Raw genomic sequence first — 19,659 nt, 5'->3', positions numbered from 1 at the left:
TTGGTCAAGGCAACTGTGCTGAAGCGTTAGCCAAATTCAATTGCCTAGGAAAATAAGGCTTGCAGCCAAATTTGGCAGGCAGCTTGGCGGGTAAGTCGAAACGTGCAGCGAAAGAAGGAGAGAGAGAGAGAGAGAGAGAGGGAGTTGAAAAAAAAGAAAACTATAATCAAATTTAATTAAAGGCGGAATTGGAACGCTCGAAGGATAACAAACAGTGAGCGTGTATGTGACACATCTAAAGTCCGAGCCATGAATGGTCCAGCAATCGAGTGGGAAAGAGATGGGGTGTGAAATGCAGAGAGAGAGAGAGAGAGAGAGGGAGAAAGGAAACTGTGTGCTGCAAGCAAATAAAGCACAACAAAATATGTGTGATAAATTTTTTTTTATTTTTTTCAACTGCTGCTGCTTCTGTTCCCGATTCTCTTGCTGCTGCTGTTGCTGCTTCTGGCTTCTCATTATTATTTTGCCTTTTATGTGGCACAAGAATGAAGTGAGTGGGCAGGCGACGGGGTGTGAGGGGTGTGGGCTCGAGGTGCACGCCCCGCCAGCGACCCGGTCTGCTCGGGGCTGCCGTTGATTTCTAATGTGATAAACTTTTGATGGCACAAAGGCGCAGCTATGCCAACCAGCTCTCCCGTAGCGCTCGGCCTGCAGCATGTTCCACCTCCCCGCCTCCTGCTCTGCCGCCGGCCTCCTCCCGGCTCTGCTAAAGAAATTATTTTATGGCTGCAGCTGGGCTGAGAGCGGACGGAGGCTCTTTAAAATCAACGCTAGTTTCTTATTACCCGGTCATGCAGTTGAGACTTGTTATTACCTCAAACGCACAGGCGCTCGCTCGTCTATTGGCCAGCTTCGTAATAAAAACTATGTAGGCAGCGCTGCGTATACGTAATATCTCATTTGCCTTTAAATGCGCATACGACCCGCTGCTCCAGGCACGCCCTGGATGGCCGGAATGGCCGGAATGGCCGCTGGCATTTGAATAATTTTATGCATCGATTTTTCGATTCGTATGATACTTATGAATCGCTAGCCTCGCGAAGAGAAAGAGAAGCAGAGTGAGAGAGAAGGAGAGGGAGAGTGATTTGATATCTGTGGATTCTTATGAAAAAGCATAAAGCGCTGCCAGCGAGAGACGACGCGAGATAGAGATAGACGCAGAGAGATAGAGATTAGATATATTATATATATTATGAATAGCTTAATAACTGTGAATATCCTTGATCCTTGCTGTGACAGCGCAGAGCAAAGAGAATTTTGGAATTTGACTGTGAAATTCTTGCGAACGAATTTTGCTTTGATTTGAATTTCATAGCTCAAGAGCCAGCGAGCGGGAAACACAAAGAAGTGGAAGAAGGAAAATGAGAAAAAATTCGTATTCAATTCTAAATAGCGTAATATCTTTGTGGCATCTTGCGAAACAAATAATCAAAAGCTGTCGGCGAGCAAAACATGAAATGAGATGAAGAAAGAGAACAAGATATTTAATTGCGAATGATGAAAGGAATGGAGCTTGTGCTCTAGATATTAAAGAGAGAGTGAGCGGGAGAGGGGAGAGAGATAAAGTTTTTATTTTGAAGAAGAAAATCTTTAACATACATTAAGAAGCATCATACGCATAAATATATTCTATTGTATATATAATACATACATATGCAAGGCATACAGTGTTCGAAAGCTCTTAGGAATGAGTTACTATGATTACTATTCCCATTAAAAAATCGGAGATGATCCTGAAAAATAATTAAAAGGGTTCATAGGTTCATTCAGTCGTACCTAAGTTATTGAAGTGACATTTTCGAATAGATATTCAGTGTTTCGCTATTGGAGAATGGCATTTCTAATTGCTGTGAATTTTCCCGTTGTTTTTCGCTTTGCAGGCTTCGTGATAAATGCAGCAACTGACAATTAATACAGGAACGGGCGAGAAATGTGCGAGCGAGCATTTGGCTGAGCATTAAAACATTGCGCAGCGGGAAAACTCATAAATGAATGCTTTTAATTGCGAAACAATGACGCTTGCCCGCACAGATACGAGCGGAATAAAAGGAATAACGCTTGCCAGATCAGCATCAGCAAAAACAACAACAACAACAACAACAACAGCAACAACAGCAAACACTTTGACCAGCTGCAGCAGCTGCAGTGAAATTTGTGAAAATCGTGAAAATTGAGACAACAGACAATGCTGCTGATGCCAACGTCGTGTGGCCCCGGTCCGCCAGCGGTCGCACACGCCGTTGACCCAAGCTTAGCGGACGGGCACACACGCAATCAACAACGTAAGCTGGCAACGACCCAGACCAGCCCAGCCAGTCCGATAACAGCAACGGGAATGGCAACAGCCACGGGCATTCCCAAATGGCTTCTAATGCTCCTACTGCTCTTTGCCATTGTGGCCCAAACGCCGCAGAGCCAAGTGGCCGCCGAGAAGAGCAAACACTGTGAGTATTTACCACCATTTCGATTTATACATATATACAATAAATATATAAATATATAGATATATATATACATAAGTATGTATGTACGTTTGTCGGTTTGTATACATTTTGGCCAGAAGATCGAAGTTTCGCACAACTTTTACCCTTGTTCTGTGTCCACTTGAATTTCGAAAAACAATTTGTCCCTTTTCACAGCGCTCAACTTTTGTGACAAACACAGCAAATAATTTTGTTTCTGCGAAAATAAAAGTTTTGTATTTTTTTTGTTTTCTGTTATTTTGTTGTTGAGCTTCTATTTATATTGAGGAATGGGCGTATCATTGTGACACTTTAATAATTTGATTAATTTTTAATACGGAGCTGTACCCAGAAAATTTAGTGGAATGAGCAGTTGAAAAGTTGAGCAAGAGATGCTGTAAATGTGGGTCTGTATACACATATTTATATGTATTTTATGTGTAAGCAGCATAATGAAAGAAAGTTTGAAACAAGAAAGAAAACGTGTTAGTCGATATCTAATACCGGCTCAAAGCTCAAAGCATGGAATGGGTCATATGCAAAGAGATATGCATAGATTCATGGATATATTATTGGATGGAATGGTGAATTGAGTAGAATGGTGAATATGATTAGGTGTAATGATGAAAAGATATACAGATTCACACAAAAATATATACATTTACAGATATATGGACATGTATTAGAATAGATATTTTTAGATATATCTATAGATTTATAGATTCATTTAAACTTATTATAGATTCACAGGTCGATAGAATTATAGATTTGAAGAATTCATAGATTTAGAGCTTCCTAGATCTATAGATTCAACGATTCATAGAATCAAAGATTCAACTATTCATAGATTCATGGATTCATAAATTCATCGATTAAAAAATGTATCAATTCATAAATATATCATATTCATAGATTCAATAAATTCATACATTCAGAGATTCATACATTCGAAGATTCATAGATGCATTGATCCATACATTCGAAAATTCATTGATTCATATTTGTATAGATGCATTGATTCATAAATGCATTGATTCAGATATTAATAGATTCATTGGTTCAATGATTCATAGATTCTTAGATTTAAAGATTCATATATTCAAACATTCTGAGATTCATAAATTCAGATTCATAGATGCATTGATTCATTGATTCAAGGATAAATAGATTTATTGATTCCTTAGTTCAATGATTGATGGATTCATATATTCATAGATTCGGTGATTCATAGATTCATACATTCGCAGATTCATAAATTCATAGATTCAAAAGTCAAACAGAACATATAAAAGTTCATACACAAGAAAAGTTGAGATAATGTCTCTAAGGCAAAGACAAACATCAACATGAAATCTGCCATAGGAATATTGTATATATGAAATTGTTCAACTTTCAATTAGAAACTCCAATAGATTCAACTAATTGTATACTCGTATAGGAATGTATGTGGCGTTTTTCGAAATTGAAATGCTTTGTGCCTTGCCCCAAGCAATTTGAATGAATTTATCCTTGAGCAAACAATCGACTTGCCGTAAGGCGAAACGTGTTGACAGCAAGTCAAGCTAAAGCAAATATGAAACATTTTGTCATTTTGGCTCGCTTACTTTTTATGATATTTTTTGGCTATGCTTTGTCTTTTTTTGCTGTCTGCTGTGGAGCTCATGTATCACAATATTTGTATACAATTTGTATAAATTTTGTTGCTTCTCTTGTGGCAGAACAATAAAATTTCATCGAGGAAATGTAATAAAAGTGCATGAAAATGTTGTTAAAAAAGCGAAGACAAACAAACCGAAAGAGAAAAACAAAATGCTGCCACTATAAAGTAAACAGTGTTTGTGTGCGTGTGTGGGTGTGGGTGTGGTTGGCATGTGTGTGTGTGTGTGGTAATTCATTCACATTGTACATATTGTTTATGCGAAGAATAAACAACATATAAATGCGATTTTACGATGAGCAGGCAACCTGCATACTAAACAGCTTGTCATACACACACACACATACATAAGTGTGCGTGTGTGTGATGGAATGTCTGAAGATATGTGCTATAGCCGCAACGTTGACAAAAGCCCGACACATTTTAATCAAAGCTGCAATAACACAAAATCTTCTGCACTTGAGTTCGCATTGTACGTCAATAAAACAATTGGAATGTGAACGACTTTATTGTACCCTACATACAAATTGACAACAAGCTACAAAAATCACAAATTAAAATCATAAAATGTGTGCTTAGCAATTTTATAAAAATGAAAAAAACTCTAAAGGCAAATTGTAATCGATAAAATAACAAATAAATTAGTTAGCGCAGTTTATTTATAATAAATATGAAATAATAAAGCAGATGTTATTGATAGATTCATATAAATTGAACTATATATATATATATATATATATGGATTCTTTGAATGCTTCAAAATTAAACACAGGTTTGATCGAAGAAGAAAGACGTATCACTATAAAGGGTACAAAATCCATAGGGACTACGAGAAGAAATCGAACTAAATTTGATAATTTTACACATTTCCTTAAATTTGCATTAATATTGCTGTTTATTTAAAGAATTGTCAAATGGAAAACTTTTATAGATAGCACAAAAATAATATATTTATCTATATATAATATTATTTGATTTACCTTTAAAACTCAACCAAAGAAATTATCTGAGGTAAAGCAAGTTTGTTGCTTACAGTTCAGCTTGATTTAGAATTAATTTGATTTGTTGCATAATGAGTTGCTTGCACAGTCGTCAATCATTTTACCCACACACGCGCATGCACACACATCCACATCAATACACACACGCACACATACAGTTGCAATTTCGCTGGCAACTGGAATAAAGTTGCTGAAGCGTTGCGAGGCTTCGTCGATGACGACGAAAGTTGTTTGCCGCAAATTATTTCCGTATTTTAACATTAAATCATAATTAAAAATTTCAAGTAAAACAACTTACAACTCACAGTCGTCGACGTCGACAGCGCAGTCCGCTGCGGCAGCGGCAGCAGTAAAAGTTTGCGCTGTAAAAAAGTTGTTGCCTACTTTTTTGGGCATATTTCCGGTTGCTGCTGCTACTGCTGCTGACTGCTGGCAGCGCTGCTTGCTGCGCTGTGCGTTTCTAATTGCAGCACCCTTCCTCTTTGGGTGACAACTCGCTGTTGTTGCTGTTGCCTTTCTTCCTTTTGCTCCTTTCCGGAGGCGACATTTAAACAACAACGACAACAGCAACGCAACAGCCATACTTAGCGCTGCTGCGTCTGCTGTTTGCTGTGGCCACAAACACACACACATACACACACACGCTTTTCTCAACCCTCTGCTGGGCATCCGCAACAGACTTGCGTGGCGTATACTTAATTTTCCCATACTCATGACCAGGCTTGTTTTTTTTTCGCAATGCACTTGGCCAAAGGGGCTGCCACTGCTACTGCTAGTGCTGCTGCTGCTGCTGCTGCTGGCAGCGACGTCGGCAGCATTGAAGGTTTCCTCAACTCGTTCAACAAAATGTTGTACAAAACTTTCATAATTAATTTCATGTTAAGTGGCATTGCGAAACGTACGTAGGCAGTTCCTGCAACTCCAATTGCCTCAGAGCCTCTACTCATGCTCCTGCTCCTGCTCCTGCTCCTGCTCCTACCTCTGCCCCGCCCCAACCATTTGCACATCGTTTCGCCACAGTCTTTGGCTTCATCTCGTTTTTTGCTTTTTGTATTTTGGCTGAGCCGTTGTCTTTAATTTGAATTGTCATTTCCTGTCTCAAACACTCAACGCCACTCGCTGGCTGCCCTTGTAGCGGTCTGCCAGGCATCCGGCTGCCATGCCACGCCCCACTGCCAGCGCCGCCTCTACCTCTGTGCTGCTGGTGATGCGCACGTTCAACTTGATTAGCGTAACTTGTAATGACTCGCACGAGCTGCGAGTCAGGGCAAACTTGTTGGCCCGGCCAGTCCCTGGTTCCCCATTGCCAGACATTCACTTACATGAGTAAATATGTTCACTCTCCCTGTATGTACGTGTGTGTGTGTGCCTATGTATGTGTGCGTGTGTGTGTCAGTCTCTTGTATTTGCAAGTGGTTTTCATAATTACTTTGTGTGTTCACTTCAAATTATCTGAGGAGCACAAGTTGTGCCTGTGCCTCAGCTCTACGCGTCTCTGAATATTTGCTTCTGAACCTCCCTAGCCCTCTCCCTCTGCTACTCGCTCTCTCTCTATTTCTCTCCTGCCTGCGCACTGTCACTGTTTCTGTACCCAGGCATGTTATGATTTGGAACTTATTCAATTTGCTAAATGTTTACCACATCATCGCATTATAATTAAGTTTTCAGCAGCGCACAGAGTGCTAAATGTGTGCAAATGTCTTAAGCTCGCATTCAGAAACACTTTGATCGATTTCTCTGCAAGTGGCATGAACGTAAACGTCTCTGTATCGACTGTTGATATAATCAAGACTAATAAAGATATTATTCTTGTAAATAAAAGCAACAACTCAATATTTGTGTGCTCATGCTCAACAGTTTGATTGATTTCTCTTTGAGTGAAATTCGTAAACGTCAGTTGACTTTTAGGTAGATGACTTTTATCGTTATCGATATGCATATTCCGATATCATACTGTTTGTTACTATTGAGCGCATATTATATGAATTGATTCCTCTATGAGGGCTATTCGTAAACGTAGCCATGTTATGTTTGCATGCTGAAGCATGCTCTTATCGATTCCTCTTTGATCTCGCTTGTGATTCCTTTTTGTTCACTATTCGTAAACGCAGCCCTGCTAAAGTAATAAAGATATATGCCTTCATTATCGGTATTATCTATTCCCATAGAAATACTAGCTATATAATTATGTTTCCTTGCCCTGTGTCCTTACTCCAAGGCACTTTTGCATGGACTCCTCTTTGCGTGGTATTCGTAAATGTGTGCAGACTGCTGAAGCATAAAAAAAAAAAGCTTCTGCCGTTATCTTTATAGACAGCTCGTTATTTTCAATAAAAACTTAGATGGCAACTACGTATATGCATTGCTCTGACAGTTTCTCATCTCAGCTGGGATGGCATCACAAGCAATCAGTATCTTAACGAAATAAACTTCCGTCTGCCGCCCCTCTCCCAGCGCACAAGCAATTGTCTCGCCTTTGTGCAATAATACGAGCATTACACAATTTTTATAAAATGGGTCACGTTGCCTGGCGATGCAAGGCGCGGGAGGCTGGGGCGGAACGGGGCCTCCCTTTTTCTCTTTTTGGCAGACTCCAATAGCCGCTGATGTCTGATGGCTGCCTGCCAATAAAATTGTGAGAAAAACAACTGTCGACGACCAAGAAATGGCATAAAACTTTTGCTTTTTGTTTGCCATAAATATGAATGGATGGATTTAGGTCTCGGCTCTGAGCTGAGGCGGTGGATTGGGGTGAGCTCGGGCGGTTGAGGAGCCAGTACCAGTTGCCACTGCGGCACATTACAGACTCTGACCCCAAAAGAGGGGCAGCTGGTGCTCCTGCTGCTGCTCAGCTGCCCCCGCACGTGCCAAGCTGCACTGCAGCAGCAGCAGTAAGGGACGGGGATAGGAGGCCGGGGAGGTAGTTTAACATTATGACAGCTTTGCGGCAGCAATAAATTTTAATTTCATAAGAATCCATCCGCATACGAATACGAATACGAATACGAATAGAGATTTGCAACATGCCACAGCACTTGGTGTGCGAGCGCAAACCTTTTTACATGCCACAGCCTGATTTATACGCTCTAAGCGGATTTTCGTTTCAAAATTGACAGCCTTAAAAAATGTATTCCAAAAAAAAGCAACATCGATTTCGATTGGCTTTGTTATGGTAATGCTCCGATTTGAAAAAGAATTTTTAATGTTATTTAAATTTAATAGAAGGGGGAAGGGAGTTAGCATGTGAAAATATGACAAAACTTTTCGAGTGTTTAGATCCACTGTAAAGTATTTTTTGATGAAATTTAATAGTTATATGTCTATAAAAAAATATACTTACTACTTGACATGGCAAATTGATTGATTGATTGAATGTTTGTTGGCTTAGGAAGCATGAATTTTCGGATTTTAAATTTCAATTAAATTCATTTATATTTATTCACAAAGCGAATGTTCCTTTGGTTGTTTGTCCCTATGAACTAAAGACGGACAATTTGACAATAAAATTTCTCGCCTCAAATTGGTCAAGTCAATCTTGACGATAAAGAGGAAAAACTACTTTCAAATTTCTAACCTAAATATATTAATAATGTATTAAAGAACCACTTAATTTACCAAAGTAAATCGCAAGAGTAAAACCCCTCAATATCTCCCTAAATAGTTGATAATTTTACTCTACAAAAATAATCGCGTATATTACTAAACAATTTTCACTCTCCCACACGTTGTTGCTCCTCTACAAATCATTCAAGCCTGGTCATATCTAGTGCATGTACTTAATAGATTGATCGGTATTAGTCATGTTGAAAGTCACAAGGCTGGAAAATAGATTTGGTCGTTAATTCGCTTCACAGTTGAATGGAAAGATAAATGTTTATGTATGATAAATACATGGCTGTAAAATCAAAGCGCGAATGAAATCAAGCAAACCATAACAAATGTCATTTATGGCCAAACATTTTTGCCCACGCACACACACACTCACAATGCCAATGGGCACCAATCAAGTAGAGAGAAAAGAGCAGCAGCAGACAGAGAAAGAGAAAGAAAGGAGGAGCAGGAGGAGGCTATTCCTGGCTTTGCCAAATCGACGATTGATGCGTTTCGTTGCGAACTCTTGGCTATTGCCAATGGCACTGCTACCAAAAATCCAGAAAGCCAAACAATAAATTGGTCAATTGTCTATGAATGCGATGTGAATGTGTGTGTGTGTGTGTGTGTGGGTGAAAGTGTGTGTGGGTGTGAGTGCGTGTGTGTGTGGGTGGGTAACTGGGCATATCGGTCTGTGGGCTAGGATTATTTATCAATGTTTTCTGGTCAGGCGAGAGACAGTAAACTGTTATTAAATAAAATCGATATGCGTATTTTTCAATTGCTTTCCCTTCTGGCAGCCGTCCTCAAAATGTTGCCCCGTTCGCATCGCATTTTAATTGTCTGCCTTATTTCTGTGGAAAATTGAACAATTTGTTGTTGATCATTTTAAATCGCAATCTAAATTCAATTCACAATTTTGCTGCTCACTCATTTCATGCGCACTAATTAGTTCCAATTGTTTCGCATACTCTTTTGTGGGTCGGGCATTGTCATTTTGTTGCCTCATTTGCAAAGTAATTAGAACTTAAGCTAATGAAGTTTATCCAAATGTGAAGAATATTTAGGTAAATAAATGAGTCATATTACTACCTCGATGTATGAATAATTTTAATAAAATATCAAATGGTCTTAAGAAAAAAATGTTAAATATGGGACTTAGCATGCAGAAACATATAATCTATACAATAGTATAGTATTATACAATAGTATTATTTCGCTGGAATATACAAATTAAAAAGAATTTTTAGAGTTGAAAATATTTATTAAAGCTTACATTACTTTTGAAGGCGCTGTAAAAAAATGTTGCGTTACTTATCTTGTCCTCTACAATTCAATGTAAAAAGTTACCGACTGCATAATACTCGCTTACGACAACCGACAAAAATAACAAGTAATGCAAGCATTGCCGCCAAATAGTTCCTCCAAGTATTTTATCCTATAGGTCATTCAGGCTTAGATGAACGATCACACACTTCACTTCACTTCACTTCCACTCACTGCACTGCACGATTGCCCCCCACTAGCCTTAGACGACTGAAGAAATGCTGCACCTGCTGCCCTTTATATAGGGCGACTTTCACTCAGAGCCTAGAGAGAGATCGTTGCAGTCGAGCCTCAAGTGACCAATGGGAACACTCTCTGCTGCAAGCGTTCTGGCTTCGTTTTACTCAAATATAAATACCAAATGGGGACTGCTGCATGTATACATATAGACAATCTGATTGATCTTCTGTTGTTCCTGTTCCCTTGATTTTGCTAGGCTGGTAGACAGAGAGACAGTAGGAAAGACAGACTGAGAGATAGACAGAGATACAGATATGCAGAGAGACATACGAACCTAGCTCATTAGACTGTTAGGGAATTTATGTTTATATATATTGATATGCTAAATAAGCTTATGTACGTTAATATATAAAATCATTTGATGGCATAGTCAACAATTTGTTTGGTTCCATAGTTCTCTTAAGGACTAGGACTTCTGCATAGTGTAGAGTCTATTCCATTCAATCAGAGGACTGAACTTAAGCCTAAATCCAGCATATTCCATGAATGGATATCCTCTCTTTCGCTCGTCCTCTCTACGGCTCACATATGTTGACTGACCCTCGGACGATTCTCCAATCCAATCACATCACTGACCTCTAGCTGTAATACTGTTAGCAGAAATGGCTTGCTTGCTCCCAGAGCTTATAATACAATCCCTTAACCTTGAAAATGAGTAATTGAGTAAAGTAACTTCTACAGAGTCAATCATTTCACTAGAGCACTGCTTCACACCCATATATACCCCCTTCGCTTTGTGAGCAAGTGAATAAGTTCTGCACAGTCAATCGCTTCACAAGGGTATTCAATCTTCGCCAAATGCTTTCGCTACGCCCTCAATTAGCATTAGCAATTGCATGAGCTCCCTTTAAATTAGAATTAGTTTATTCAACACATAGTCATATAGCTCGACAGCTGTCCAGATCATGTACTTGGAGCAGATTTAGCCGTGGGGGGCTGGGCGCTAGCTCACAAAATAAAAGCGGGCTGCAAAGGCACACGAAATGTGCGGAACATTTCCTTTATGCTTTTCACTTAGGCGCGTGAATCCCTTTTGTAATCAAATGCACAGAAAATTCTATTCAACAAAAAACAAATGTATGTATATATATATATATATATATTTTTATATATAATATAAAAAAAAGTAAAAGCAAGTCCCAAGCCTCTTTCGTGTTGGCCCTGATGGGCTTTGTGTTCGGCGGCTGTGTTGTGGGTGTATCCTGACAATCTTCGTGTGAAACTGAGTCTGTGTGTGTGCTCCACTTAGGCCTAGTGGACTAGTCGAGCAGTAGCCGACTGGCACATGCCCTGTAAATCATGAAAACTTGATAAGAGCCAAATCTATTTCAACTTTGAATCTACTTTACAATATTTTCTGCTATAAAACATAAATATATATTAAATATATAGCATCGCTTTTAGTATATCTCAAGTAATTAGAAGTCTACAGGGTATTAAAAGCAGCTCTTGAGATAATAGAAATTCGCGTGCTCAACGAAACAAAGCAGCAAAATTATTATCGTGCCGTTCCCTGCTCCACCGCATCCTGCTCCCGCCCAGCAACTATTAGAACCAGCGCCTAGACAACAGCGGCGAAATAAGTAAACAACAATAATGAAAACAACAAAGAAAACAATAGCGTAATAAACTAGCAGTAAAGAAAAACTTGAAAAACTTGCTCAACGAAAAACTAAAAGCGAACATTTTTGCTTTGTTTTCCCTTGAGTTAAGTATTTTAGCCGCACGCAAAAACAAACTCGATTTTTTTGCAATTGTTTTTGTTTTTGTTTTTGCCTTTCGAAATGAATAAAGAAAAATTATGTGCAAAATATTTAAGGGTAAGAACACCAAATAATAAAAATAAAAAGATTGCCGAAAAGCCGGCGCAAGTTTAATTAACAATTTGCTGAGGAAAAGTTCAGAAAGCAAGTAGATAATCCCTGATAAGCCTCTCGGGACACTTTTACAAAAAAAGAATTGTTTTAAATAACAGAAAATCAGAAAAAAAAAAACAAAGTGAAGTAAGCACAGCAAAGTTCGCTGAGTCTGAGATTAAGCGCACTAATTGAATATCAACCTAGAGGGGCTTAAAAAAAGAAATACATTAATGTCGTTTGTTATTTTTTAGAGAAGAGAATTAGAGAAATTTTAATGTTTCTTATTCAAATGATATTTTTTTAATATATATAATTGTATAGGATTTGTAGTAATTGTGAGTGTGGCTTGATCATGCCAAGCCAGCGCTTAAAGTCGACCACAAAAAAAAAAACTATCGCTCGATAATCACGATAGTTTTCCTGCGGAGGAGTCAGAAGCGTAAAAGCTAACAAATGAGATAAGATAAACGATAAATCGGCATGAAAAGACACTCAAAAGTTGACATATAAATAAGTATTGCCTAAATTTTTATTGAATTGACTTATATGCATTTTGAAATCTCGGTATTTCAACAAAAACCAATAATAACTATTATGAAATTTTAAAAATATGTACAAATTTTAGCGTATATTTGTATGCATATTGTAAATGAAAATTCACAGTAAATATTTACATATTATATTCATATTCAAATGATATATGTATTTAATAGTAAATCATTACATTATATATATTCATATTCAAATGATATATCAAGTATATATACATACATATCCACATAGATTATATATGTACATACATTAACTTCAGTTCAATTCGAAATGAATTAAAATCAAATATCCCAGCTGTTTCGAACTTTTTGCAGAGCTCAATTACTGTCGTCCGCTGCTCATTTGAGCAGTTATTCAAATTCTGTAGTTAATTTCAATTGCCCCGTCGACAGCTCCGTAAAAGTTTTGCTCTGTTTGGGCAGAGTTGGGGGCAGCTTCGGAGCAGTGTCAATCAGAGCCAAAGAACCACCGAGCAGTTGGCAATGCAAGTATGCAAAATTCTCCGAATGCCAAACAGTCACACAAACAGGCAGGAGACAAAGAGAAAGAGAGAGAGAGAGAGAGAGAGAGAAAAAATCAGCAAAGGATTCGTTAATTGCCCAAGTGACATTGGCAATGGCACTTCCGGGCATAGAAGTGCTTGGCCGGAATGCAAACGAAAGGAAAGAAACAGCAGAGATGAAATACTATAGACCAATTCAAAATTACATGAGTAAACAAAGTTAGCTTATCAGAGACAGACAGAGAGAGAGAGAGAGAGAGAGAGAGAGAGAGAGAGGGAGTAAGGAAAAAAAAGAGGAGCAGAAACCTGTTTATGAATAGATCTCATTACGCGCTATTTACTCATTGAAATCATTTTCATATCCTGCCTTTGACACTCGCTTGATAAGGGGCAAGGCGTCAGTCCGTAATTCCCCCAGCTGATGTCAGCTGGCAGCTCGCTTCGTGGAAACTTTGCGCACTTTTTCGAAAACTTGGGAACATTTTGACAGGCGACAATTTGCTTGATTATTTGCAATGGCACATCGAAATGGCAGACGAGGACGCAGCGCTGCGACGGCAACTCAATGGCCATTAGAGAAGTCCTTGGCAGAGAAGTCCTATGCAGTTCCATTCATTAGTTTGGCACTTCGCCTTTGTTGCACGCTCGAGTGGCCTTTGTTTGAGGTTGCCACATCAGTGCAGTTTCCCGTTACTTGATGGCAGGAGGAGGAGAAGTCTCTCGCCTGCTCCTGCTCATATTCCTCTCTGGAACTGACAAAAGTTTAATGATGCATTTAAGCTGCACGTGGCTGCTCGATGGAGTTGAACAAATATTTATTTGCAGAACTTTAGGAACAGATATGATCTAAATAAGCCGACGGTCAGCTTGGATTTTTACTCTACCATGCAGAGGTAGAGTCCGAGGGGGAGATAGAGAGAGAGAGAGAGTGAGATTATCCCCAGAGCTTGAGTACTTAAATTGAGGCACTTGCCCCAGAGGCTCAATTAAATTGAAAATGGTGTGTACTCTGAGAGGTGGGCGTGTCATCATCGTCATCGTCATCGCCATCGCCGTCGCCATCGCCATCGCCGTCGTTGGTAAGCTGAGCCTACCTACCTCAGAGAAACGCCCACGCCTTGGGCTATTCACAGGCGCAAGCATTTACTTCAATTAGATATATACACACCCACACATACACATACACCCACACACATATATGTATATATCATGCTTAGCCACAGCAGCAGTTGGAGCAGGAGTCGCAACCACTGAGCCACTCTCCCAGATGCGCTAATGGAGCGTGTGAGCTGGCCAGCAGCTGCTGTGGCAGCACTTGGTTGGTTTAGTCAACTGTATGTGATTTGGCATTCGCTTCAGCCTGACCAGAACGAGAGAAGGAGACAGAGCAGGAGCAGGAGACAGGAAGGACAGCTGGGTCTACAGGACACTTGGGTCGGGCAGTTAGGTGTCGGTTGGCCGATGACATCTTCACATAGAACAGCGAACGCCTTGGGAGGTCAGCTAAATTCAATATTGGCGCACAGGAAATTCATTGTTTAACCTTTGTTACTTAAATTGCTCAAATTCCAGCCATTAGTTTGATAAACGAGCCAGCGAAATTATTTTGCTGTTGCTACTACTATATGGCCACATGGCCACATGGCTACATGCTCGCCGAAAACCAAGCGGATTCCAAGCTTCAACTTTCGACACGGTCCGCACTGCATCCAGTCCATTCCCTTGCATTGCCCGGGCTCGCTGTGACTCTCGCCGTCTCCTGCCCAGCTTCCTGCTCACGCACTTAGCCGTTAGCCGTTTGCTGTGAGTTGTTAGTTGTTAGCCGGTAGCCGGTAGTTGGCCTTAAACTCTTGCTGTGGTTCCCCTTTTCGGTCCATTGTTGTTGCTCCGGCTGTGGTCTGTCCTCGGGTTGAGCTGGACTCAACTGAACTGGACGGGTTTTGGCTTTGCCTTTGGCTTTGCCATGAATTTTATGCCATTGCTGCAGATTTATTTGCGGTTTTGCATAATCACTGAAAATTAGTTTAAAATATTTACATTGCATTTGCATTTCAATGTCGGCGGTCAAGCAGATTTTCATTGCTCCAGCGGTGGTGCAGCCGAGCAGTCGAGGGGAAAGGCAACTTAACCATTTTCCAGACTAAATGCTTGTTGTGCTACGCCTTAAGCCATGCGGCCATTGTTTCGCTCTTGCTGTTGAAATTATCAAGCTGAAACAAAGAAGTTGTCTGCAAAATTAAAGCTACAGCAAATTTGTTTGATAGGAGCCAAGACAACATTTGATCGGATCAGGCTTTTCGAGCGAAAGGATTAGGAGAAATCTCAAAAAGATTATTATATGCCGTGATAAGATTACGTCAGTTCCGCATTTCAATTCATCAACTTGGCGAAATCAAAATAGAGAATACAGGAGCAGTTGGCGAGTACTTGAGGGCTAACGGCGTACAGTCCATCTGACAGACCCAACCTAATCCGGGACCACTAAAAGGCTGCAGCTCCGCTTAGACGAATGCCAGACAGCTGGCCAGAAGCTGCGAAGCAAAAGCTTTTTCTGGCATCGCAAATGCAGAGCTGTCCAGCTGTCCGGCTGTCCAGCTGTCCATGTCCATGTCAGCACAAGGACAAGCCGTGGGTTGGGCAATGCTCGTTGGCAAGTGAAGACGTAAAAACTACAAGCCAAAGGAAGACGCTAAGCTAAGCTCAATATTAAACGTAAGAACGTTGGGGCAAGGTAAACATAATTTTCCACTAGTCGAACTACCAACACAATGTTATCTTGGCGGAATATGTGTGAGAAGTAAGCGAGAGAGAGAGAGATAGAGAGAGAGAGAGAGAGAGGGAGGTCAGTAAAGTTAGCTGTAAAGAAGTATAGGATGACTGCATCGAATTCTGGAGTCTGTCTCAGAAATCAACGCCCAATATCAATGTGTGTTATATGTGTGTGTGTGTGCGCAACAGCAGGCAAAATTCCCATTCAGCCAGCCACGAAATTGGGTTGGGGCTGCAGCTTTTGTCATTTGAGTTTGACCAAACGCATTAAATGCCAGCAAATACTTCCGGCTGTGCAGCGTTATCCTTGGCCGGATACATTAGGCCACCGAATAGCCCATCAGTGTGCTAGTGTGCATACGAAGTGTGTGTGTGTGGACAATTCTCGCGGTTTTTTGCTGCGTTCGAGCATCCTTTGGTTCGTTATTAGTCCTGCGGTGGCCTGCATTATGGTTTGGTTTTCTATTTTTTTGATCCGCCTGACTGACGCTTGGATGACACAATTAGAGCTTGGCCCTGACTCGAGCTGCTTCAGCAAGTGGCAGCAACTGTTGCGTAGCTATCGAAGGACATTTTTATGTCTTCACATCCCCCCAACAGATCCATTTCGGATATACCCTGGTTTATGGAATGCTCGCTGTGCAGTCAGCAATAGCTTTATAGTCTATTCTCTGTTGGCTTCTCTCTTTTTATTGTTATGATAATTTAGTTAGAAATTTCTCTCTGTTTAAACTCATTTTTGGCAAGTCACTCAGGCGTACTGTCAATTTCTCTATACTATAATATTTACTTAGCTTCTTTACTACAAGTAGGTATATCAATCATTTAGTCATGGTGTTCCCTCTTCTCAAGATTTAAAATTTCTTCTTTTCTGGCTTCTTTCTTATCTCTTTGAAAATTCTATTAATGTTTTCTATGCCTTTTACATCAGTACTCTATTATATTTTCTTTGAAATCTTATGTGTTTCTTGGTGCTATGCTTTACTGTGCTTTACTATTCACCTGAACTAAATATGCTTTATGCATCTTCAAAAACCTCAGACTATCCACTCTTTACAGATGTTCATATACATATATACATGAAAACATGTTTGCAGACATCTTTGATAGTTATCTATTTGTTTCTTCCCTTGCACATGTATATAAAATTCTATTTTGTACTCTATTTTCCGATCGACATTTCTATCTTTGCATCTTTGCTTTTTTAAGCGTACCACTGTAATTTCCAAAATAAGATCTATTTGCTGATTTAAACTCTACTTCTGTTATTATTATTGTCATAATAATATATTTCAATTCCAAGCTAGTTCTGTGACCTTGACTCTCTTCGCTGTGCAAAATGTTTTAAGACTTATCTCTTAGTTTCTTTCTCATACTCATACATCTTCAACTCGCTCTTTTCTCTCTCTCTCTCTCTCTCTCTCTCTCTCTCTCTCTCTCTCTCTCTCTCTCACTCTCTCTTCTGATATATTTCCTCCTTCTACACTTTTTGGCTCACTTAATAAATTAAAGTCTCTGCATTAAAATCGATTCATGTCCTCAACTCTCGCTCACAATTTTAATTACTCGATTTCAATTGAGACCTTCGCATACAAAAATCTGTGGCTCCAGCTTGCTTAGCGGGGGGAGTAGTGAGGACAGGGAGCTTCTCGCGAGCGCCGCTTTCGATTAATAACAACAGCATAAAGGCTTGTAATGGACTAAAGCCTTGAAATTAATTATGCTAATTTAAGCCTTTTTGGCAGATGCTTTCATGCTAACAAATGACATTCCGACTAACTAATCTGGCCATTAGCCGAACCCAAAACCGAACCAAGCCAAGCCGAACGGAATGGAACGGAATGGAATGAAACGGAACGGAACTCTCAGCTGATCTGAGCCGGGCTGAGCTGAGAAACCTCCTACGTGAGCCATGCCTCGAGCTCATTTTCTGCCAACTGAACACTTAATACACCAAAAGCAAAACAACAACAACAACAAATAAAAACCAAACAAACAAGAAATGGAAATCTTGCTCTGTGTGTGTGTGTGTGTTTGTGTGTGGAGGTTGAGGCGAAATTGGCCAACTAAGACCCTGAGCCATAATTTGGCCTTGGATTTGTAGCCCATTTGGGGAGCTCAGCTGAGGCCGTTACCGAATGACCAACAACCGCAACAGCAGCAGGATTTGTGCCTGCAGGAGTAGCCATGGCATCCAATACGAAATCGTAAAACCACGCGCCAGCTCTTTAGAGCTCTTCGCTCTGCGGTCGCTCTGACAGATAGACATTATCCAGTTAATGGAACTAGTTAAGAACTCTTCTTCTGCTTCTTTTTGAGAACAAAAACATTTCAATTTTCACTTTGTTGTGCAGGTTAATAAATTGTCTTAAATTTGAGCGATCAAAATATATTTTCTAGCTAATTATTAGCTTTCAACATCTAAATTAGAATAGTTGGTTCATCAATTGAACAAAATTTTGTATAGCTCAGCTTAATTGAGAATAATTTAGGAATTAAAAGTACAGGGTATCAAAAGTCTTTATAAATTTGATAGTTAGCATTTCAACTTGAATGCATTCGGCTTTGATATGCCGCTAATGTAGTGGGAGATATACAGTTACATATACATATATAGCCTTATTTGGTAAATGTCATTCATGGCTAAAAAGCCTTCCGCCCTGAGGCAAAGTGCATGAACAGAGTTTGATGGGCGGCAACTGGGCGGGCGAGTTGAGCTGGCAGGAGGCGCGCTGCAGCTGCAAATGAAATTGTTTTCAGCCGGAATTTATAGAAAATATATCTGACGCGCTGCTTATCCTTAGCTCTTAGCCAGCTTCAGCTGTCACACGAGCGAGCTTCTGCTCCTGCTCCTGCTCCAGCTCCTGCTTCTGCTGCTGCTGCTGCTGCTGCCGTTCACTTCCCAACGGATTGCTGTCGTGTTTGTGCTACATGTGAAATCCCCAATGTCAGCGAAGCACAGCTGTGCAATATGAGTAATCTCGATATTATGTAGATACAGAGCCAGAGACAGAAACAGTTGGAGCTGGAGCAGAAGCTGGAACACACTCGAGTGCTCAGTGTGCTCCAGTGAAGCCTGCCTAGAAATGATTGAAGGATTTCGTTACTCAACTTGCAAATACATGAGACTGTATATGTCTTTCTGTATGTGTGTGTGTGTGTGTGTTTGTGAAGCACTTTGCTTTCATTCGTAATTGATATATTACAATTGTCTCTTACTCGACTGAGCCCAACTCTCCAGACAGTGCAGTTCCTGTGACAAATTGTGCAGAAATTCTATTTCTCACTGTCGCCCAGTGCCACGCCCCGGTTTGCAGTCGAATTGTTGCTTGAGATATAGCAAATCTATATTTAACTTTATTTAATAGATCATGCATGTACGCCTAAATTATTCAGATTACAGCACGAAAATCAAACAGAAAAAGAAAGTTCCGGGCGCATCATCAACTCGACCAAAAACTGAAACTGTAATCAATCTTAGGTTTAGGCTAAGCAGCGGCTGGCAAAAGGAAATCTACACAAACATACATATGTATATATATATGTATCTGTATATAAAAAGCCAACGAACCGCATCGAAAAGTTTCATTTGGCTAGGAAGGGGGCGGGCGTTGAGAAAATCGTGAATTATTTGGCAAATGCTTTGCGGCAAATTTGTGCATCCGCCCACTTGAACCCGCCCCCTCAGTCACCTGCTGCC

General features: G+C 40.1%; 1 protein-coding gene across 1 annotated transcript in view; it reads left to right on the top strand.

Moving 5' to 3' along the window:
* The window catches only part of loaf (low-density lipoprotein receptor domain containing lost and found), a 39,922-nt gene that overhangs the window by 8,824 nt on the left and 11,439 nt on the right, over nucleotides 1-19,659 (top strand). The window contains exon 2 of the mRNA XM_018102478.3: nucleotides 1,881-2,444. Coding sequence (XP_017957967.1) covers nucleotides 2,186-2,444 — 259 coding nt within the window. The 5' untranslated portion in view covers nucleotides 1,881-2,185. The remainder of the gene's footprint in view (nucleotides 1-1,880; nucleotides 2,445-19,659) is intronic.

The sequence above is a fragment of the Drosophila navojoa genome, chromosome 4 (genome assembly GCF_054131105.1).
Source record: "Drosophila navojoa isolate 15081-1374.11 chromosome 4, UAZ_NAV_1.0, whole genome shotgun sequence".
In the NCBI taxonomy this organism is placed as follows: domain Eukaryota; kingdom Metazoa; phylum Arthropoda; class Insecta; order Diptera; family Drosophilidae; genus Drosophila; species Drosophila navojoa.
The sequence above is the reverse complement of the archived record's forward strand: the minus strand, read 5'-3'. Positions and strand labels throughout refer to the sequence as shown.